The 24,319-nt window shown below is 46.2% G+C and overlaps 2 protein-coding genes across 3 annotated transcripts in view; both read left to right on the plus strand.

The window, feature by feature from the left end:
* Window positions 1-24,319, plus strand: part of LOC126481668 (uncharacterized) — a 462,622-nt gene that overhangs the window by 128,435 nt on the left and 309,868 nt on the right. The window lies entirely within an intron of this gene.
* Window positions 1-24,319, plus strand: part of LOC126428313 (uncharacterized) — a 30,809-nt gene that overhangs the window by 2,811 nt on the left and 3,679 nt on the right. Inside the window, exon 2 of the mRNA XM_050090279.1 lies at window positions 16,036-18,274. Coding sequence (XP_049946236.1) covers window positions 16,036-18,274 — 2,239 coding nt within the window. The remainder of the gene's footprint in view (window positions 1-16,035; window positions 18,275-24,319) is intronic.

Below are 24,319 nucleotides of genomic sequence, written 5' to 3' on the forward strand. Positions count from 1 at the left end.
ATTTATGATCGTCAAAATTACAACGGAAGTGTGAGGTTATTTCTCGTAGCGTTGGCTGTGAAACAGAAAGAAATGATTCTTTCCCTTCTCGTCTGCTAAATATCTCTCCTCCCCTACCTCCCCATGGTTCATAAACTGCCGCGAATGACGTTTTTTTTCCCTTCTGTTTTCAGTCGTTGGTGCAGCAAAATTAGCTTCCGCATTGCTACGCGATTAACACTGGAAAGGCTTGACGGTTCCTCGGAGCGTTCCGAAAGGATGCTCCTTTGCCTCGCCTTCTCTTCCCTGGCGTGGCGCGCTGTAACCTCAAATTGCCGGCAAATTGCAGCCCCCACCTGGTGGTAGGGTGGTAGGTGGGAGGGAGGGATGAGCCGGGGGCGGGGGCAGGGGCAGGGGCGACGAACGGTTCGTGACTGGCGAGGCGGGCTGTCTGGGCTGGGCGCCGCCAGTGGCGCAGCTCGTGACAGAATTAACAACGCCGCCGTTTCGCACGACGGGGTGTGGGGTGATACTGCATTGCGCTGCGTCGCGGTGCTTAAATCCCGTGTGTACAGGCATCCATTCATTTACATTTACAGCGTCGCCAATCTAAGCAAACACTTCAAAACAGCGATTATAGCAGTATGCCATTCATTGACCTCTCAATATTGTCGATGCCAAAGCTGGCTGTCAGCCATTCATGTCGTCTTCCCTTCACGTACTCTTAAACCCGTAATCTACCTTTGTGTAACAAAAAAGGCGCCGTACTGTTGCCCCACGTACAGTGTCAACATGGCTGAGGCATTCGGGTCGATGCCAATTCCTTCAACTTGCTCCCCCTTTAAAGACTACTCCAATTAGTCACGACATTTTCTTGTGTAGTTTCATTTTATAACTCGATCATAATTTCAGACATGTCTACCTGGCTGTCACATTTCTTGATTTTATGATATGTCATGACAGATTCAGCTTCCTTATGTTATACCCTTCACTTTTCAAGAACATTTTGTATATCAGCACATAATTTTGCAATTTTTATTGTCGTTGATGACGACGCCGCCGCCGCCGCCGCCGCACATTTTTACGTCTATATCCACAAGTCTTGTAGAAGCCCATCACGAAAATGGAACAAGGGACTGGCACCCCCCTGGTATAGCGCAAGGCCGTCCTCGTTTTCCTTACACGACATAAATGATTGACACTATAAAATCTCTTAAATATTGAAACTATATGGCTCCAGAGACCTTCTCGAGTCCCTAACATCCTCTTCAGGCAGAAGCGGCGAATGAGAATTTGTACCACACTAGTGATTCGATCCCTGGTGTCCTGCCCACCAGACACATGCGTTAATCATTACGCCACCCTGGTAGAAAATCCTCGCATAACTGCACGGACTACCGTACCCTAGCACGCCTCCCTCCTCGATCCAAATTCCCTTTCAGGCCTCACTCCACCTGGTATTCCCCCGAAACGTGAGTAGCATTGCAGACGCTCTCCAAACTGTATTGGAATAGCACCTCAGCGTCGAACGAAACGAGGGATCTTGCCTGAAACCCAGGCATGTGTGCTTTAGCCAAATGAAACTATATGACTCTACAGACTTCTTCGTCTCAAAAAACTATGACGATCAGCAGACACGGGTTCGGATCCCAGCCGTGGTAAAAATTTTCATTTGTCGGTCCAGTCTGCATATATACATCTTACCATTTCCAATAGCGCGTCACGAAGAAAAGGAACTTCTTCTGAAACTTTCTGGCAGGTTAAAACTATGTGCCGGAGAGGGACTCTAATCCTGAAACTTGATTTCGCGGTCAGTGTTCTTACCGAGTGAGCTATCTAGACACTACTCATGACGCCACACATAGAAGGCCTTCCCTCACTACCTCCCTCCTTCCATTTCCGTCTCGTCAGTAGTCCTGTATTTACTACTGGAGGATTTCTTTCTTCTACTTCCCTGTTTGTTTATAATCACCTTAATTGTAAGATCCCGTAATTACTGTGATTACTTGATCAAATTGATGATAGGGTACGCCATAATTGTTGTGTTTAGCTAGAATTTATACATTTGTGTCTATGAACTAATAATTCATACACATTGACCATTTGCAAAATACACAGTCAGTACATAGATCCCTTCGGCATTTCGATGCTGAGAGTCAGACAATCTTTGGTGGAAACGTTAGATAGGATAAACACACACCCCCCGCCCCCCCCCCCCCAAGTAAAGTGCTATTCTCTACGGCTAGGTATGCAGGTGGGCTGTGGCCCAGCAAGACAAGTGAATACAGCTGATCCTGTAACCACCACAGAATGTTTACCTAGTGTGAGAAATCAATACTTCGCTTCCTGGCAGGTGCCATACCGATAGACATGTGGCGAGAGACGACTAAGAGCTGTTGAGAGGGCAGAAGTGGAGCAGAATAGGACACACCTATTGCCTGGACGCCAACCACCTCCTACAATATTCAAGTCAAGGAAATGTTTCTTCCATACCTCCTAGATGAACTGTTGACAACAGCATGTCATGTTCTGTGACGAGTCAAAATAGGACATTTCGCACAGTAGCTGGTACTGTCCCAGTCCTGGGTGGAATGAATAACATGGTGCAGTTTACTGCTAAATGAAACAACAATCTCATTCTTTCAAGTTCCTAAGAGACAATTCCGAGAATAGTATTTGTGTGACACTGTAAGATGCAGGACACATGTGTCATGGTGAACTGTAACATGTCCAATGCATGGTTATGGTTACAAAGTAAACCGCAATAAAAAGCCTTCATGAAAACAGCTTATTTTATGCTTTATCCTACGCTTTATTCTTTTACGAACGGGTCCACAGCTGCAGTAAACTTCTTAAAGGACGTAATTTCCCCATGTAGGCTATTTTATTTTGAAATAACTATTTCGTTATTTAACTATTAGTTAATTTCAACCCCTTGAGCATTATCGCGTTAAATCGTATTAAAACCTGTTGTGCTTACAGCACACTTACTACAACTGTGTTGCATAGTGCATAAGGGTTGCACATTTCCATTCTACATGTGGACTTAACATGTCATAGTTCTGTACATACCTGCTACGGTTGTGCGAAACTATAAATCGGGATTCCATCACATGTTGCTTTCCCCCTGCACGCTTGCGTGTGACAGCATCCTGTTACCTCAAGAGGAGGAAATTAGCTGATTACTAAATCATGAAATAGTGTTCAATTCAAAATAAAGAAACGGGCTGATAAGGAACATAACGTCCTTTCTGGAGATGTTAAGTTCTGGGGACTACAGATCACAATCTCCGTTGGAAAACCAGTTGCGAAGAAGTAATTCAGCAACTTTGTGAAACTAGCTATGCTGTACGCATGATTAGTGCTATAGATCATTTAAACTGAAGAAACTAGATTCCGCACAAACTGTCTGACAAAAAAGTGGAGCAACCAGCAGGCACGGTCGGATGTCAAGGTAACTTCGTGTATGTACACATCATCGGCAGGTATCTAACTGATTAGAGCTGCGATAAGTGACAGGTAGAACGGCCACTAGAGGACATAGGTGTCAGTGTTGTTGCCGGGCTTGGTAAGGTGCACAAGGAGAGTGAACAATGTCGGAAGTTGAGTGACTGTGAAGGACACACACACTGCGTGGTCGTGAGTGTGTTATCAGCACCTGACAATTTAATAGGGGCTTCATTGTGGGTCTCCATTTAGCCAACTTGCATCGTGCAATATCCACAGTTTTTGGACACTCGTATGTTAAAATGTCTCGGTGCTGGACTGCGTGGGAAAATGGCAAGCGTAGCCATCGTCCAGGTTCCGATCGGCCACGTCTGACCACCGAAATGGAAAGATCCCCGTATAGTGCAGCAAGCAGATCGTAATAGCTTAAAGTCTGCAGCTCCATTCGAGAACAAGTAACGGAGTTCCAGCAACACTCACCCTGCACCACTGGTCAGAGGCTAGCAACAGCCGGACTAGCACCATTAACACCATAATACACACGATTGCGTTTGGTGTGGTGCAGTGACTGGGAAGATAAATCGCTGATGAATGGCGTCGCACGATGTTCAGCTATGAACAGCGCGTCTGAAATATCCCGAATGACGATCGTTGGAAAATACGGAGGCGCCCTCGGGAGAGGCCGCGTCCTTCTAGTGTTTACGGATAAGCACGGTGGTGTAAATTTGTGGTAAGATCTTATGGGACCAAACTGCTAGGTTCATCGGACCCTAAGCTTACAGACTACTAAATCTAACTTAAACTAACGCTGCGGACCACACACACACACACACACACACACACACACACACACACACACACACACACACACCCGAGGGGGAACTCAAACCTCCGACGGAGGGAGCCGCGCGGACCGTGACAAGGCGCCCTAAGACCGCGCGGCCCACGGTGTTACTCCTGGTGTCACGGTGCTGTGAGCCATCGGGTATGACTGCAGGTCACAGCTGATAGTGATTGAGGGAATTGTCACGGCAAAACGGTACATCATGGGCTTCCTGCGTTCTCACGTGTTACCTCTCGTGCCGCAATATTGTTGTCCCATTTTTAAACAGGATGGTACTCGTCTACACATGGGACGTATGTTAGCATCTCATCATCACGCACAAATCTATCATGGCCAGCAAGTTCTCCCATATATGTCCCCGATTGCACGTGTTTGACCAGCTCGGACGTTAACTCCGCCTTCCTTCAGTATCTGTAAAATCAACCGTCAGTTCAACAGTTGAGGACAAGCTTGGCTCAGGAGATGATACAACGGTCCTGACAACATTTGCAACGAATTCGGCCGAAAGATGTTGCATCACTGTACATCAGTTGCCTCATACTGCCAAGTCCTTTGTAAAATTGACCCGATTTAGTAATCACTCCAGTGATTGCAGTTAAAAGGAGGGGGGAAGAACTTTAGCAGGAGTATTGGTATAGCGAGGAGACAATCAGTGTTAGGGAACGCCTGTAGCTTAAACGCTTTAAGCCGAGTAGAGGGCTACTGCACTTCCTCACGTGACATGGACCGTACCCGGCATGTCTTTGCCGGTGTGGGAAGCTTGTTACTCCCTCGTGTGACTGTGGTGCTGAGGGCACTCCAGGCCATGTGGCTGCTAGATTACGACAAAAATTACCGAATCGCGACACGTACCACCTGATTAGAGACCACGATACCTAGAAAATATTTGACAGTCTCGCCAACGAGGTAACATCAAAAGTCTGGCGTGATTACCGTAGGTACAATTAATGATTAGAGGCAGATAGCGAAAGACTCCTACGCACCTATCCCAATCCGCCGAGGCTCGGACTGGCAGATCGCCGTGACGGTCGGGATCCGCCTCGTCTTGAATTAGGGGGAAGGTGCGTCACCAACCGGATAAGGCACATCACACCGATTATGACCTGTAGAATTAGGCTAGTTTTATAAGTAGAAAATAGTTTTTTTAATATCATTCAGGTAGTCAACTGCAGCGATTTAAGCTCTAGGGCCAGCCCGGTGTCACAGGCATGTCCACTGGGGTTAGCTCGCTGGGCACGGCCTGACAAAGTAGGTTTGTATTCTCTAGCACACCTGTAACACTGCAGGTACTGTAGTTCGGTAGAGAAGTTAGCCAGACTAGCTCATATAATGACAAAGAGCAGTTGCTTGCCCACTATTTCTCAGCTAAAAGTTTCCTGTAGTATTGTAGATTTGTTGCCAATTATTGTATAAAAGTATGAGCCACTAATGTTTTATGTGGTGAGGTGATGTATTCATAGTGTTGTAGAAATAAAGATTAAAAAGAAATCACTCCTGTAACATCACATACCCTCTCAAATCCATTTCGTTTCTTCCCTACTTCTCGGTGCTTAAGTTTTTTTTTTTTTTCCTCAGGCATCGTATTTCCATGTCCTAAGGAATTACAGAATCATTATTTGGGAACGCAACTTACAAGGATAGTATTTTCAGAAGGCATCCTCGGATATACTGTCTAATGCATGCCGCAGGTTACGGGATACGAGCGGTAGACGCAGAGGGAAGATTCCCGCGAATCCATCAGCTGTCGCTGCGGCCAGTAACCGGAGACGTGCGCACGAGGTCGAGAGAAGTAAACAGAGCGCCCCAGCCGGCGGAGGCGGGCTGTCCTTTCGCTTTCCGTCGCGCCGCCGCGCCGCCTAGCGGAGTCCGTGTGACGCGGCTGTGACGCAACAGCGCGAGCACTTGTCCCGGCCGTGCCTGTACCAGAAGCACACCTCGCCCCCCTCCTCCCCCCCCCCCCCCCAATACCCACCGCAGTCGGCTAGGGCGATGCCAGTTCACCCGCTTTGTGCCTTCGTTAGCTCGCATCCTGCAGCTAACCGGCCTCGTGTCGCCCCTTTATCCGCTGCTAACGGGACCAGATGCAAGCAGATTTCCATTTCTGAGACTCAACGGATGTCGGATATCGAGCTGATTAGACTGATAATGATGATGTACGCCAATTTCCTAGTTCCGTTAAAGGCTTAAAGGAATGAGATAGCTCTAACGAACTGCTAACTCCATCTACGATGTCCCATCTCAGAAACCTCGTAGACTCACTATCGAGATACTACCTTACTGAAAGATACCGATATTACACAGTAGTTAACACTAGTCTTACGTAGAAATGAGGCGGAAAGGAGCGAAAATTACGAACGTTCTTTCGACAGTGAGATCGTTAGAGCCGGGAAGAAAAGGACAGGGGAGAAAATAGTTAAAAGAATTTTTGAACATAGGCTCTTGCGAATGCTTGTCCATTGTTTTACCACCGAGGAGACGATAAGAGCCGTAGTCGACCATCATAATTTAGGCTTTCCAGGACTGTGCTAAGCCCTTTCACAAAGGCTGATAGCAGCCACCACCACTATACTTAACGAGCAGTTAAACTAGTACCACGATTTTGATTCCCCCTGTGGCCATTCCAACCCCCATGTGTAGAGAAATATACAAGAGCACCTCATAAATGAATTATCGAAATCAAGCAATGCCTTTTAATCGTGATAATCAAATAATGCATTAAGGCATTTTTCACAATGGACATGATTAATCAGTTCTGACGCTTCGGAGATAAGCGCTTGACGCCACCAAAGCTTTGCACTGACTGGCGTCTAGCATGTCTGCACGGTGATTAATCGTCCTGCAGAACGTTGTGCGCTCGTTATTAGGAGGCAAAGATGATTCATGTATGTTCGTTCTCAATCAAAATGTTAAATATTTAGCTAGTGCTGCATTGCAGGTACAGTAGTAGATCTTAGATAAGGTTACATGGCATAATATTTTCTCCTGTTTGGGTCAGCCGGACTATTTTCTTCGGGAAAGAAATATGTAGTGTTTCGAGTTTTTTCACGAGACGAGGCGTGGCCACTGTATTCGCAATTAATCATCTATCTTACCGTGCAGATTTTCATCGCACTTTACTGTTTTTATTACTGCTTTATTAACAACATATTGCAGGTTTTGAATTTGCATCCATGGTCGGAACTACACAGTTTTGAGGGAGCGCTCTACCTAGAGGAAACCGGTTCAACTCCGGGATGTGGAAGAAATTTCTTCTGCTGAGTATGCAGCCGGGAAGTGCGAAAGAGGTGTCAGCCTAAAGTTACTAATCGCCGTACCTAGTTCGTGACCTGCCTGATATCCCAAAATGCTCTGTCTCTCACGCTGTGAAAGCCTACTGCACTGTTGCCCATGCATCGGATGGAACTACAAAGCTCGGTTGCAATTTTGACTGTACGGTATCTGCTGATCCTGGGTTTCAGCCTGTTCCTCCCACTATCATCATCATCAGCTTGAGATAGCGCTTCATCTTTAATGATATCAATGCTGATTAATTCTTCTGCTGACTAGGAGAGTTGACCATGTTTTTGCCTCATTCCGTGGATGTGCTGGACCCAGTTGGTGTCCCACCTCTTGGGTGGTCGTATGTGCTCTGGTTTCTCTTGCGGCAGTCCACGTTTACAAATTTTAGCTACACTTATGGGGTCCATCCTTTCCACATGATCCTTTAAATTTCTGTTTCTTGTCTTCATCCATTTATTTATATTTCGTATTCCACACTGTCCCTTTGCCGCTATATTTGTTCTTTTGTCCCACATGGTGACTCCCTTGGATCTTTGTGCCTTTATTTCCACTGCCGTCAACTTTCGTTTTATGTTTTTCGTTCCTGCTGCATATGTCAAAATAGGGCGCACCATTGTTTTACACACATAAATGCACTGAATAAACAGTACTGCTTTGTCGCTTACTTTTCATTTCCGTAGTTGCGTCTTTGCAAGTGGTGATAAGTTCCTATATAACTAAAGGTTATCACTTTTGTCAGTTGACACACCATCCACTTCTAATTTACATTGGACAGCTGCTGTTTATATCACCATACTTTTAGATTTTTAGATGAGATTTGCATGTTATAAGGCTTAGCTGTTTTATTAAATTGGTAAAGTAACCTTTGTAGACCATCCTCATTATCTACTATCAGTACAGCATCATCAGCATAACATGTAACATTTACTACTTTAATTTCCATTTTATAGCCCATTTTCTTTCTTACGCCATTAATGATGTAGTCCATTTTTAAGTTGAACAGCAGTGAGCTTAAGAGTCCGCTTGTCTAATTCCTTTATTTCGTATAATTCCATCTGTGAATCTTTCGTGTACTTTAACTCTCGTTTAATCTTCTATGGTTTTCACTAAACCAATTGGTACTCCTCGATTAAAATTCCAATTACATCCTTCTTTCTAATTTTATCAAAGGCTTTTGACGAAGCACAGGCAGACTGTGTTATTAAACGAGACACTTAAATGCAACGTCTCTTCCTTTCACATGGCCATGCACAGTATAAGTGCCTACTCTTAAATTGTATTTAATGGGCGACGTACTAAAAATTATGTTTATTCAGCAAGCTGGTGTTTATAACTTGTGAATCATTCAAGTCGACGAATTTAGAAATTTTCAAAGTACGCACTGGCAAAATAATTATTATAGTACAGTTTGCGCTGAAAATAATCTACAGAGATTGGAACTGTGAATTGCGTCCGAGTAGGCACTTATACTGTGCATGGCCATGTGAAAGGAAGAGACGTTGCATTTAAGTGTCTCGTTTAATAACACAGTCTGCCTGTGCTTCGTCAAAAGCCTTTGATAAAATTAGAAAGAAGGATGTAATTGGAATTTTAATCGAGGAGTACCAATTGGTTTAGTGAAAACCATAGAAGATTAAACGAGAGTTAAAGTACACGAAAGATTCACAGATGGAATTATACGAAATAAAGGAATTAGACAAGCGGACTCTTAAGCTCACTGCTGTTCAACTTAAAAATGGACTACATCATTAATGGCCTCGTTTTGGCACAGGATAATGTGTGAGCAGGGCAGACTTTCCCAAAAGGTGAAAAAATTATTCAGTTTACATATTCGATAATAATTTCTACATAATTGAGAACTAAAATTAATTCTGTGGAATGCAGAGAGGTACAGCAATAGAGGCGCAATTTCTTTAAAAAAAATCTCGAAGTTTGGAAGCAGTCCTTATTTCTCACCAAACATACTAACGCTACCACTTTATAATAAATACCAGCTATCTACAACATTCTTAACTGAGAAGTACAATTTATATGAGGTTTGTGCATATTTTACTGTTTGGCCGGCAGTTTTAATATTTCACGCCAAATGATTCTGAGAACAGTTCGTACTACAGGAGAGTCGGCGAAAGATGATACCTGAAAACTGCAGTGGGTCTGACGCGGCTGCTCCACGCCTCTCTCTCAACCAGCAACCTAACATGATTTTCTGCAAGTCTCCATGGCAATGCCTCGGTGTTGTCGCAGTTCTATAGACGACTATTGCTTTTGCTTGTAGCCATTGGCGCTTGGCAGTTGAAAGCTGGAACAGCGTAGCCGTCTGTCGAATCTGCTATAATAGTATTCATTCCATGTTTTAACTGACGCTGAAGTGATACCTCTCTGTGTGTGGCGGGACAGGATCGGACTTGGCTACGTGAAAACCTGTAGGGAAGAGGGGGGCGGCAGGGTGCTGGGGAGAAGGCGGGAGGCTGGGTGGCTACTGTCTACTGCATCAGCGCTGGGTACATCCTTGCGTACCGCGAAACTTCTGTCCAGGCGATATTCCTCCATGCTTAAAGTCGTCCGGTGTCGGTTTTCCGTCACCTGCGCTAATCTCCTATGACGTACAGCAGGTAGATGGTTCTGGTTAGCATAAGTGAGTTTCGACGCTGTGATCCGTCTGTCCACTGTTACATTCATTGATTACAGTGATCGATCATGTCAATACGTTGTTTCCCACGGCAGTTCACTCTGGCAGCGGTGCTTTTTCCAGAATCGAGGTGTTAACCGTTTGACCTTGGAGACAGGCACCGAAAATCCCGACGCGACTAAATCCCCCGAAATGGGCATCATTTACATTCGATAGTTAAGCTGATTGACAGTACAGACGTGACGTCACGCATTCACGTGAAACACCGAGCACGTCTATTAGTCGTAGTGATAGCCACTTTCTCTCCACGTAGCGCTACTCTACGTATATGTGTGGGAGGAGTGTTACAGACGATGATAGAGGGCTGGTGGTAAAGTGGACGAGAGAACAGACGTGACACTTCTGTCATATTGTAATATCGTCACAAAATATGCGGCAAAGATGTTAGTGTGAAAAACTAACGTACTCTTCTAAACCAATGAGAGTATAGAGCTCTAGATTTATTTCTTGTGCTTTGTATCTTCACCTTCCGGTTAAAACAATCGCATCTATGGAAAAGCTGTAGACAAAGGTCAACGTAATACACATGCGCAATCGCTACGAGTCTAATGACTTAGTTTTCATAATTGTAAAGCTAGTTCACAGCATTATGAAAGAACTATCCTATTAAATTTTATTAAACGATACGTGGAAATTTTAATTGTATTGTTTTCCCCAAGTAAAGGACATGAAATTCGTCAGAAAACATCTCGTTTATAACATGAACATACTTTCTTCGAAGTAAAAGTAAATACTTCCTACACCTCTGCATTTGGAACCAAATTGGAACAGTTAAAAGTATAAATTGATACATTAGTGGTAGCTACACTTTCATAAACGATTTCAAATTGCTCTAGATAATATTAATTCCTTAAAATCAGCTTTAGATTACTGTTAATTGGCATATATTTGGGACCAATCACAGAACCGGTCTGAAGCACTGTCTGCCACATCTGGAGATGGCGGTTTTAATAATGAGGGTGCAATAAATGTTCCTAGCTCCTCGATCACTGCGTGGTAACACGGTAGCCGCGAATATCCTAACTTAAAGCCCTAAGCTATCGACTAAGGCTCTGCAATAGTGGTTTGCCGTGGCACTTATATCTACTTCGTTCCTCAGTCTAAAGACCAATTTTTATGTTCGAGAAAAACACCGACCCACAATAAAAAAACTACTGTAACCTCGTGAATAGTATTATACAAAAGCAAAAAAGGTCTTAAATACGAATTCGAGAAATTCCTTACATAATGTTAAAGAACCTGGGTTCCAGAGGCAACTATGCAGCGGGTATATAGAAATTGCAAGACTTCAGTACCAGAAATAGAGATCTATTTCAAACTATTTTTGCACAAAAGCAATTGAGAACATAGAAAATTCACACACATCAATGACTCTGTAGCGCTGTAAGAGGCGATTCTGTATGCTGCTATTGTAGTTTGCCTTATCTCTTAGGTTAGCTGTCTTCCATTTTACGTCGAAAAGTAATTGTAAACACCACACGTCCTATTGTGCTCCGTGTCCCTTCGGATTTGTTACTCGTGCGCAGTTTGTAGACGTAGCAAGGGAAGTTCATCTATCAGCCACGCATCATCACTGCTCTGGTTCATTCTGTACTGTCTAGTATGAAAATGCAAACGACACGGTTTCGCGGTTGCTACTGATTACTGGATAATTCTCAGGAACGGATTACACTGACGGTTTAGTAGCATACAAATTAAAGGAAACACAGATTGTTACTGTTTCCACTGACATTAGGGTACTGAAAGAAAGAAAAAATGGCCAAATTAGGCCGTCACTATAGTGTCCAAAGATGTCATTATGGACCATAACCTCATAGATATTCCAACTAATGATTAAGTTAGACGGAGCATTTAATTTACCGTGTTCGGAACCGCAGCAAGTCGCTCGAGTCACTGGCGGTTCGCTCTCGTGACCTTCAATGCTGGAGCTCTTTCAGCCGTCGCAGCTGACAGTGTAGTAACTGCGTATGGCCGCGCGCCTGACGAGTCGACAACCCCCGTGACACGACAGGTGTCCGCCGCCAAAGGCTGCGGTCGGCCGCGCGCGACTTTCACCTGTCGGTCGCACCGCCTAAACCCTTTCTGGATCTCCATTCGCACAGGGCTCACCCGCCGTCTCTTGTTAGACACGGCCGCGGTTAGAATTCCGGTCCAATTCACCCGACCGGCTTCCGGTGGTTTCATCAGTTACATCATTTGAGTGCCATTCGTCAGGGAAGGCACATCTAATAGATTCGTCAGTCCATATAAAATCTGTTTCCGATGGCACTCTGATATGGTACAGAGAAATGATTAACTGCCTGACAGTGATCCAATTCCTCACCAGAGATCACTCACACTCTGATTTTTCGGAAGCCACTCATTGAATGAATTTGAATTACAGTTTTATAAGGTTTAATATCAGAGGGGTATTAAACATAAGAGAAACGTTCATAAAAAGTTTGATCCAGTAACTATAAAGTCTGAGTGTATTACCTACAAATTTCATTTGTAGGTTCCGTGAGACCACGCAAGGCAGAGCCAGTTGGTCTGTGAATAGTCAACAGAACGTTCATTGAAATATTTATAAGTTGTTGTCGCCGTCGTCTACGGTCAGAAGACCGGAACCTATATCCATTTTAATCTGCCTATTGCATTCATACCTCGGTCTCCTCCTACAAATACTACCCCCACACTTCCTCCCATCAGCAAACGGACCGTTCCTTGGTGCCTCAGGATGTGTCCTATCAACTGATCCCCTCTTTTCGTCAATTTGTGCCAAGAAATTTTTTTGTAGGCAGTTTGATTCAGTATCCCAGTTCTTTAATCAAACCAAAATTTCAAAAGCTTCTGTTCTCTTCTTGTCTGAACTGTTCATTGTGAACGTTTCGCTTCTATACAAGGCTATATTGCAGACAAATACCTTCTTAAAAGACTTCTTAACACTTAAACCGCGACTTACTAAACTGAGGGTTCAGCGCCATTCGCACCTGTCAGGACCTGCATTCATCGCAACTGGAAGTACTACTTTCTTCCTGAAGTCAGAGGGCATTTCCCCCGTCTCACATAACTTGCACACCAGATGGAATAAATTTGCCACGGCTGGATCTCCCACAGATATCAATAATTCTGACGGAATGTCATCTACTTCAGGTGCAAGTATCGTCTTAGAATCTGTGTTGTCCTACTCTCTGCCGCTGATTGAAGCTACAAAGCGTGTGCTGTGCTTTGTCCGCTTTCAGTGTTCTATTAAATTCTTTGTGAAGTGCCAATCGAGCTGAGCCGTCCTTCTGGAATTGCATCAGTTAGGCTTCCGATGGATAGATCGTTTCTCGAAGAACTCTCAATAAAAAAGTTATGCAGTTGATTTTGCTTAAAGCTATTTAAAAAAAAGGATGGCCCTATCCACTATGTCTTGAGTATTAATAGCCCTATAACTAAGTATTAATAAACTGATTCACTAACTATTGAATCAAAGACTAGGTCCAAGTGAGCCCAACTTTTATAGCAAAATGTTCAGTGTGCACGAAACGTGGCACTAGGACTGTCTGCCTGGTCATGTATGAGCTTACATGAATTAAATGAAATACAAAAAACCCTAACTTCATTCCGTCCTAACCAGCCGATGCTGTTAAATGTCGCCATCTTATCTGTTGTTGTGTTGACGGGTAGACTGCTAATGGTGCTGATGGATGCCAACGGAATTCCTGTGCCAATTCAGGCTGTATCATCAGCAGCGTGAAGTCTATGAGCAAGTATCGTCTTCGAATCTGTGTTGTCCTGCTCTCTGCCGCTGATTGAAGCTACAAAGCGTGTGCTGTGCTTTCTCCGCTCAAAATTCACATCTAAAAATCTCCCACCAATGAGGAAAGGTTCGCCCAGGTCTTAACAAAGGCGTAATTATATTGTTACTGTTTCTTTACCACCAAAAACTTTATAAAGTCGTACAACAATCGGTCAGCATTTTACCCGCACAGTTACGAGAATTTCGGATGCGTGAGCCTATGTCATCGTCTCGCTCGTTTGCAATTAATGCAATGTCTACTCGTGTACAAATGTTCAGGAAACGGCTCGTGCCCTTCCTCTCCAGCTGTTTCTTAAGAAGACGCAACACGTTTTGTTCTCGTCCGTGGGTGAAAGAAAAATCTACCATCCTACCAGATCTTGGCGTCTATCCGTCAAAACGCGCTTATACCAAGCGATGAAAAACACGAAAATGAGTCTGAATAGTTTGCTTTCGGGAGAGGCAGGCTGATGGCGATCTGTTCCAGGTTGACTCCAATTCCACCTGTCTTGCGAGAACACACTGCGCAAAATACAATGCCCGCAGAAGAAAGCCGTTTTACGCAAGGACCTAGCTGTAAAACTGCCATTAATTTGCTGGGGCAAGTCTGCACAGATAAGTTTTTAAAATTCTGCTCGACTCTCGTATTGTGCGCTGTTTTCTAAACCCCGGGGAAATTTTGACTACTGGCGTCAGAGCGACTCAGTCAAAACAATATGGACTGGCAGAGTACGAATACATACCACTTCTGGCTGGCGTCAACACCTCGTCTCCTCTCCAAGTTCCCCATCCTCCTTCCAGAGTAACAAAATGGCGCATCTCGGTTTCTTTACAATAAGCGAAAAATCTACCACTGAAAGCACAGAAACCTAGTTCGAATACAGAGAAAAAGATTAAATGATGACTTTGATCTTTACAATCACTGTTGTTCACCTAATAACTTGAATTAAAAATAAGTTGATCGGTCTAACCATGACTTCAATTGATGATTGATTGCATACTGAGGGAATGTCGTCTACTCCAGGTACCTTGTTCCTCTTAGGTATTTCAGTGCTCTATTAAATACTTTTGACATAATCATGTCTTACCTCTCATATTCACCTTCTTCCTCTTTCTGTAAAATCTGTCCCAAAGTTGGTTTCTATTACATGCACCCTCTACATATGCAGCTGTTCCTTTTTTGCTTACTATGGGTTTTCCATCTGAGATCTTGATATTTATACAGCTGCTTCTCGTCTCTACAAATGTCTCTTTAATTTTCCCACAGACGGCGTGTAACTTTCCCGTGGTTACGTATGCTTCTGGAGTCTAGTATTTGTCGTTTAGCCATTCCTACTTTACCATTCTGTGCTACCTGGCAGACTCGGTTTTTAGACGTCTACATTCTTTTTCGCCTGTATCACTTGCTGCGTTGGTAAATTTTCTCTTTTTGTTCAGTTAAATTCAGTATCCTGAGTTCTCCACGTTTTCTACTAGGCTTTGTTTTATCTATGTGATTCTCTTCTCCCTTTTCTATTTCATCTCTCAGAGCTGCCTAATCTTCTTAGTTTGTATTCCTGTCATCCGTTTCAGTCCTACATTGCCTAACGCTTCCTCTGAAACAGTTCACAACCTTTGGTTCCTTCACGTTATCCAGATCCCATCATACTAATTTCTTACTTTTTACAATTTTTTCAGTTTTAATCTGCATTTCATAAGCATCAAATTTGTCAGTTCACTTCCGCCTCTGGATTGTATTAGATTTTAAAATCTGGTTTCGTAATCTCTGTTTTACCATTATATAATCTACTTGGAATCTTACAGTGTCCCCAGGTTTCTTCCACGTATACACCCTTCTTTCATGGCCCAGGCTGCCTGCAAGCGCCCGTTTTTCGTGTCACCCACCTTAACTGAAATGATGGTTGGATATGACGTTATAAGCTCACGCACGCGTTGCATGCACACCTCAGTGTGCATGCACAGATGAATCGTTAAACGTTTACAGAAGGGACAGCGATTGAGTCACTTACTCAACCGCGCACGCGGCGTCTCAAGCGCGCACGCGGCGTCTCAAGCGCGCACGCGGCGTCTCAAGCGCGCACGCGGCGTCTCAAGCGCGCACGCGGCGTCTCAAGCGCGCACGCGGCGTCTCAAGCGCGCACGCGGCGTCTCAAGCGCGCACGCGGCGTCTCAAGCGCGCACGCGGCGTCTCAAGCGCGCACGCGGCGTCTCAAGCGCGCACGCGGCGTCTCAAGCGCGCACGCGGCGTCTCAAGCGCGCACGCGGCGTCTCAAGCGCGCACGCGGCGTCTCAAGCGCGCACGCGGCGTCTCAAGCGCGCACGCGGCGTCTCAAGCGCGCACGCGGCGTCTCAAGCGCGCACGCGGCGTCTCAAGCGCGCACGCGGCGTCTCAAGCGCGCACGCGGCGTCTCAAGCGCGCACGCGGCGTCTCAAGCGCGCACGCGGCGTCTCAAGCGCGCACGCGGCGTCTCAAGCGCGCACGCGGCGTCTCAAGCGCGCACGCGGCGTCTCAAGCGCGCACGCGGCGTCTCAAGCGCGCACGCGGCGTCTCAAGCGCGCACGCGGCGTCTCAAGCGCGCACGCGGCGTCTCAAGCGCGCACGCGGCGTCTCAAGCGCGCACGCGGCGTCTCAAGCGCGCACGCGGCGTCTCAAGCGCGCACGCGGCGTCTCAAGCGCGCACGCGGCGTCTCAAGCGCGCACGCGGCGTCTCAAGCGCGCACGCGGCGTCTCAAGCGCGCACGCGGCGTCTCAAGCGCGCACGCGGCGTCTCAAGCGCGCACGCGGCGTCTCAAGCGCGCACGCGGCGTCTCAAGCGCGCACGCGGCGTCTCAAGCGCGCACGCGGCGTCTCAAGCGCGCACGCGGCGTCTCAAGCGCGCACGCGGCGTCTCAAGCGCGCACGCGGCGTCTCAAGCGCGCACGCGGCGTCTCAAGCGCGCACGCGGCGTCTCAAGCGCGCACGCGGCGTCTCAAGCGCGCACGCGGCGTCTCAAGCGCGCACGCGGCGTCTCAAGCGCGCACGCGGCGTCTCAAGCGCGCACGCGGCGTCTCAAGCGCGCACGCGGCGTCTCAAGCGCGCACGCGGCGTCTCAAGCGCGCACGCGGCGTCTCAAGCGCGCACGCGGCGTCTCAAGCGCGCACGCGGCGTCTCAAGCGCGCACGCGGCGTCTCAAGCGCGCACGCGGCGTCTCAAGCGCGCACGCGGCGTCTCAAGCGCGCACGCGGCGTCTCAAGCGCGCACGCGGCGTCTCAAGCGCGCACGCGGCGTCTCAAGCGCGCACGCGGCGTCTCAAGCGCGCACGCGGCGTCTCAAGCGCGCACGCGGCGTCTCAAGCGCGCACGCGGCGTCTCAAGCGCGCACGCGGCGTCTCAAGCGCGCACGCGGCGTCTCAAGCGCGCACGCGGCGTCTCAAGCGCGCACGCGGCGTCTCAAGCGCGCACGCGGCGTCTCAAGCGCGCACGCGGCGTCTCAAGCGCGCACGCGGCGTCTCAAGCGCGCACGCGGCGTCTCAAGCGCGCACGCGGCGTCTCAAGCGCGCACGCGGCGTCTCAAGCGCGCACGCGGCGTCTCAAGCGCGCACGCGGCGTCTCAAGCGCGCACGCGGCGTCTCAAGCGCGCACGCGGCGTCTCAAGCGCGCACGCGGCGTCTCAAGCGCGCACGCGGCGTCTCAAGCGCGCACGCGGCGTCTCAAGCGCGCACGCGGCGTCTCAAGCGCGCACGCGGCGTCTCAAGCGCGCACGCGGCGTCTCAAGCGCGCACGCGGCGTCTCAAGCGCGCACGCGGCGTCTCAAGCGCGCACGCGGCGTCTCAAGCGCGCACGCGGCGTCTCAAGCGCGCACGCGGCGTCTCAAGCGCGCACGCGGCGTCTCAAGCGCGCACGCGGCGTCTCAAGCGCGCACGCGGCGTCTCAAGCGCGCACGCGGCGTCTCAAGCGCGCACGCGGCGTCTCAAGCGCGCACGCGGCGTCTCAAGCGCGCACGCGGCGTCTCAAGCGCGCACGCGGCGTCTCAAGCGCGCACGCGGCGTCTCAAGCGCGCACGCGGCGTCTCAAGCGCGCACGCGGCGTCTCAAGCGCGCACGCGGCGTCTCAAGCGCGCACGCGGCGTCTCAAGCGCGCACGCGGCGTCTCAAGCGCGCACGCGGCGTCTCAAGCGCGCACGCGGCGTCTCAAGCGCGCACGCGGCGTCTCAAGCGCGCACGCGGCGTCTCAAGCGCGCACGCGGCGTCTCAAGCGCGCACGCGGCGTCTCAAGCGCGCACGCGGCGTCTCAAGCGCGCACGCGGCGTCTCTCCATGAGCATAAGGAAGTAGCAATCAGCGAGAGATTTGTGTTTCAAGCGGACATTATACGTAGATCCTGTTGAAAGTAACATTCTTTGGTCAAACATGTTTCTATTGAAAAATTAAGGCACATGTGTCCTCAAACCAAAGATCGGTTTGAAACGATAGTGCTCTGCTGGGCATGGTCCTGCTGATCGTGGGGTGCCCTTGCTGCCTTCCTCCAACCTTTGAACTGTATTACTTAGCCAGTTACGTGGAGATTACAGTTTAGCGTAGATTCCGAACCATAGTGTAACTTGGCCTTTTCCGCTTTAACAAACAACGCTGGAAGCGACATAAGCGATCCGTGACAGAGAAATACCTGGTCACACTGAAGAGATGCAATGAACTCGCCTTACTTGTAACGGAGGATTAGCTGTGTCAAATCTGGAAAAACTGAATCACAGTTTCAATTCTCTGTAGTGTTGCCCATAAAGTCTAACAACTCATTTGGAGTGTGAAAAAATTTTTTGTACAGGGACAGAAGAATAGACCACTTTGCAGTTACTTAACAAAGCAATGTCTGAATAAAGAGCGGGTCGGAAATCTCGAAAACTTTCGCCTTGTGACCTAGTATAGCATCAAGCGATAATATACTCAGCTAACTATGGAAGATAAACGGTCGACCTCTATAACCACCGTAACGGAGTTACCGGCTGCCTCCATTATAATTTGCGTTCTCTGGGCCAGACGTTACTAACCTCGTTCAGTAACCGTAATTGCTGCAGTTTTTGGAACGTCTGCCAGTGTTTCGGCTGAGACCGCGTTTCCTGCGCAGTGGCAGTTCCTGCAAAGTCGCGTCACTCATAAGCAGAGTGTTGTCTGTGTTTTGAAACAATGTGTTCATTCTTCGGCAGTGAGTAACGTTTCACGAAGCCGCGATAAAGGCCATAATGCTGGCGAGCTGACTCACGGCAGCTTTGCTCAGAGAAGTAAAGTTAGCAAAGTGCTACCCATTTCCGCACCTTCAAATTACGCTACAAAACGTTGAGCAATAAACAGATTAACACAATCCGTGCAGAGATTCTTAACGAAAGCACCTTGATAACATTGCAACAAGTTGTCGTGGAGCCAGTAAAAGATAATCTAGCAGCGACACAAGTGACAGAGTTGTCACAATCAGGTCAACATTGGCGTCTTGATATCTCTCCTTTCAGTCATTACTCTTAAATTTTATCAACATTCTAAAATCATTTAAAACTTACCATAAATAATCTTTCTTGCCGCATACGAGCACCAGTGTACCTTGCTTTGTTTTCTGTTACAGCGAACCCCATAGTTCAGACATTTTTAATAACAAAACAATGAGCATTATTAGCCAGGTTTCTTAGTAACTTCGGTATAAATCGTGTTGTCATATCTTCTTCATGTAACAGTACAGACTGCAAGGAACAGCAACTGCTAACTAATTCAAACGGAATCCTGAAAAAATAGCAAAATGAACATAATTTGTTTCCCTATTGTGTGTTTAGCACGCTTTCGTAGTTGAGAGATGTATGTGCGTTTTTGCTATGCAACGTACCAGACTTCAATGCCCGATACCTGAAAAAGAAAGTAGCTGTTCCGGCTTGAAAAAGGCATCACCAGCGTTCGAGAGAGTGGTGTTGCCAGTCATATTGGCAACCGCACCGATGTCCAGCAACACTATTGGCGAACGATTTGATGGCAAAAATTTCGCACCTGCCACGTGTTTTCTTTCGCGCCTTTGCAGCAGAGCCCAATGCTTCAGTCTCCAATGATCTCTGTCAACGGAGTGTCATACTCTAAACTTTCGTCCTTGTATGCAGCTTCTCTGCACTGCACACTGCTCCTTCGGTTCATTTAACATTGCTCTGTATTTTGCACATTACAGCTGCCGAGAACATACGTACTTTCTTCTCAGCTTGGCGAATCTAAATTTTTTAGCTGTTGGTAACATTGAAAATCTACAACCAAGTGTCACCATATTGACTTAGTTTTAAAGAGTAAAATAAAGCAGACACGTCAGAAGCATCTCAGTTCATTCGGCAAAATCGCTACGACTTTTCGAAGAACGGCTAACGGAGTTTGGGCAGTTTGAAGTGAGTTCGATTCCAATGAAAGCACGTTCCTTCAGCACTTCATTTCATCAAACCAGAAACTTTATTATTTTTACTTCCTGTTACCAAACGTGGAATTTCAAGCCACTTCCTTATCGAAATATTACGGAAACCGTAACATTCTTAAAAACCATAGCTTTCGACAAAGCCTGAGACTCGTGACGTCATAAAAGCAATACGTGACGACCATGAGCTCTTCAGTGGGAAATTCAAAACTAAAAAAAACGCAATTTTTAAATTGCAAGGTATTTTTGTAAAACAATTATACGAGTAAAAATTGCTTGCCGGCCGGAGTGGCCGAGCGGTTGTAAGCTCTTCAGTCTGGAACCGCGAGACCGCTACGGTCGCTGGTTCGAATCCTGCCTCGGGCATGGATATGTGTGATGTCCTTAGGTTAGTTAGGTTTAAGCATATCTACGTCTATGGGACTGATGACCTCAGAAGTTAAGTCTCACAGTGCTCAGAGCCATTTGAACCATTTGAAAAATTGCTTATAATTTTTTAATTGAAAAACTTATTAATCTCAAATTACAGAATTGTTACAATAAATATTGTTCATAGTGATGTTAAGAAATTGTGTTTGAATGCCTTAATTATTTCTGTCGTTCTCATTTTTTTAAGTCTCAGATTCCGTAAATCATACAACTGTACAGTAAAATTTCATAAAACTAAGTAATAAACTTAACATGCTATGTTGTAGGCCTTAAATTTCTGAACTGCTCTAGAATACTATTTCTCCTGAGAAATTAGCATAAAATTTTCCACCATCGGCCTCTCACCATCGGCTCGGCCTAAGAATCTGCAAATCCTACAAATAATCCTGAATTGAACTGAACATTTAGGTAGCAGAATAGTTGCCTGTTTGCAGGGCGCTGAGAAATATTAAACTGCAGGGGGCGGATTCCTGACTGGAAATGGAAGAAAGAAGGTCCTACGAACACGTGTCCGGAAATGGACAATGGGCGTGCAGCGACGACAAATCGTCCTGGAACACAGTACAGAGCTGTATCGCATCGTCGCAAAAGATGTTCGAAGTGGCCTCCATGGGATAGTAGCGGTTTGTAACCGCTGCGCTAATGCACACGATACTCTTTAAAGCCTGTACTATGGTAAGTTGACGGGCTTCACCTTAAGACAGAGGATTTTTGTATAGATTTTGACCGCGTGTACCTGAATGGAGGCAAATCAGACTTACATCCACAATGATACGTCAAGCAATTCCGGAGTGCAACCACACATTAGGACGGACAAGAAACACAGCAGATGCTACCAAATTGTTAATAATACGGTCGCCAGCCTAATTAGGCATTAACTGAGTTTCTTCCCTGTACAAGTGGATGTACGTTCAAGCATAACAACACGTAGTAACACTGCATAATATGGTAAATTTTAGAACCGGAAAATCTACTGAACTGATAATTTCACTTTCTGTACCAATATGGATAAATCATAAATACATAACATTACACTATAATGTTTACTACAAGACTTCGTACTGTCTATTGACCGGATTAAAATCGGGCATAGGTTACCCTAGAAATAGCACTTTCGAAACACACATACAATGTCAATTTTGAAAAGGGTAAAACACTGATAAATTTTGGTTTTATATTGACTTTAACTTTGCTAGTCAAATCAGTTCAGTATATTTCAGGATCCAATTGAATAAGAAAGAGGGGGGTGGGGGAACCTTAAACTGTTATGATCACTGTATTGAAACTTTTGATTATTGAAATCATTAAGTGCTCAAGATTTGCAATATATGAATTGCTACTCTTTCTAGCTTATTTCCTGCTCATTTAATTATCATTATATCTGCCTCAAAACAATTAAACTTCATTACTGAATCAATTTCAAAATTGTCTTCCAACTTTGTCTTATTGAACAGTATGGAACAAAAGTAACACTGGTCCACACGAATACAGTAATAAAAGTTCCAACCTGTTCGTATCGATGCGGCGGTTGGTAGGCGGCGAGATGGCGAGGCACAGAGCACACATACAATCACAGCAATGGCTCTTGATGTATCGGCACTTTGCTTCTTCTTAGCGTCGCAATACTTTTCCGTTTAGTGCCTATGGAATATTGCCATGCTGTATAGGCGTCGGAAACGGCACATCCGAGGCTCAACGAAATCACGTTTTCCAGGAGAGCCTCCTCGATCCAGAACGTGTTTCTCAGACCGATGCCCAACTCAGACTACTACTACTGCTGAGCCCGTTATGCCGTGCCCGTGTGCATTTTCCCGTGCTCGCCTGCCATCCACCTTTTACAGCTCCCCTACAGACAGGGTATTCACCCGAGGTTTTGCATTCTACATATCCTAATACATTGCCTACGTATGGACCAGGCGCACAATTACAACTTTAGCATCTTACAACAGTTTCAACATTTCTTACATTTCAATTTTGTTATAATATTGCTTGCAATTTGACATAAACATTAATATTCACATCGAAAATTGTTTACAGTTTCTTTAACATAATGACATGAAACAAAAAAGAAATGAAATCAGAACATTGATTACACTAATTTATCGAAAATCAGAAGAAAAAAAATTATATGTACAATAGTACAGCGTTGTTGTTGTTACAGGTTGTTATGCGGGACACGCCTAACCGTACTACTTTGGCTTACACGTGGTGGCGGGCACTTGCCTGGAGCTTGTATTAAGATTCGTCTCAGATATTATTTAACCTGGTTCTCCAAATCTAATGTACGAACAGTCCAGCGCTTCCCTGTTCGTCTGTGTGAAAGGACCTATGATCACACAAACGACCAAAAAGGGCTTGAAATGTTGTATAATGTGGTTGGCGCCTGGGAGAGTGCTTGTATTGGTACAGCCGTGTTGCCTCTCGACCGTTTCCATCTGCTTGACCGTACACAAACACCATCTTGCCTTGTTTCCGACATGAGTAGCGGACCGCTTTGCTGCTTACAGTACGCTGTGCCAATCACACAGTCTGCATCACAAAAGGAATACGCGGCACCTGGCTCGAGGAACTGTTAGTCGCTAGCGCCATGTACCTTGACAACGATACATCTCTGGACACATGCTCAGAGGAATTTCTTTCCTCCATTTCCAGTTAGAAATCCTTCCTCGCTGTTTGTCGAACTTATTTTCACGCTGTATAGTGCAGCGTGTAGGCGACGTGTCGGAGGTCTTACGCAGTCGGCGCACAGACCGTGCATCCGAACGTTGAGTGTTGAGCGTGCCGAGTTTCTGACGTCATAGCGTGGAATAGCACGTTCGGGAGTCTTTCCGAACGTGCAGAGCAGTATCTGGCATGTCAGATATTCTGAGCGTTGACCAATGAGATAGCACAACGCCACCTACGTCACACGCACGCTGTCTCCCTTCAGTAGAGTTATGAGGCGCCATATTGGCTTTCGTTTTAAGCCTACATTTATATATGCCGTTTCTAAGCGCCAGCAAATTGAGAATCACTGGAAAACCCGTTGTTAACTGTGTGATTCGTTCCAATAAAATAATGAGAAATGTCATACTCGTGGCAAAATAATTATTGTAACTTGCGTGTTATGAGAGTAGGCTATTTGAAGGCAGCGACTCAGTGAAGATCCACTCAAAACACATTGTTCTTGGTACAATTCGTTATAATTAAATTTCAATTAGTAACATCCTACGATTAAGGTTTTCAGCTAGGGGTAAGACAATATGATTAGATACTTAGGGGTGTGTTGCTGGTTAGCAGCCGGCACGGTAGTGTGTTCGGTCAGAGGGTTAGCTGCCTTCTGTAATAACAAAACTGAGTTAGTCGATCAATAACGAACTTAAACGGATGTCTTACGACGTCCGCCCCGAGGAGATGTAGCGAACAAAATCTTTTTTTTTAAAAAAAAAGAGTAATGAGTAGTGTCACTGCACTGTATTAACTTGTTTATTGGGGTGGTTGTTCGC

Source organism: Schistocerca serialis, chromosome 1 (assembly GCF_023864345.2).
Source record: "Schistocerca serialis cubense isolate TAMUIC-IGC-003099 chromosome 1, iqSchSeri2.2, whole genome shotgun sequence".
In the NCBI taxonomy this organism is placed as follows: domain Eukaryota; kingdom Metazoa; phylum Arthropoda; class Insecta; order Orthoptera; family Acrididae; genus Schistocerca; species Schistocerca serialis.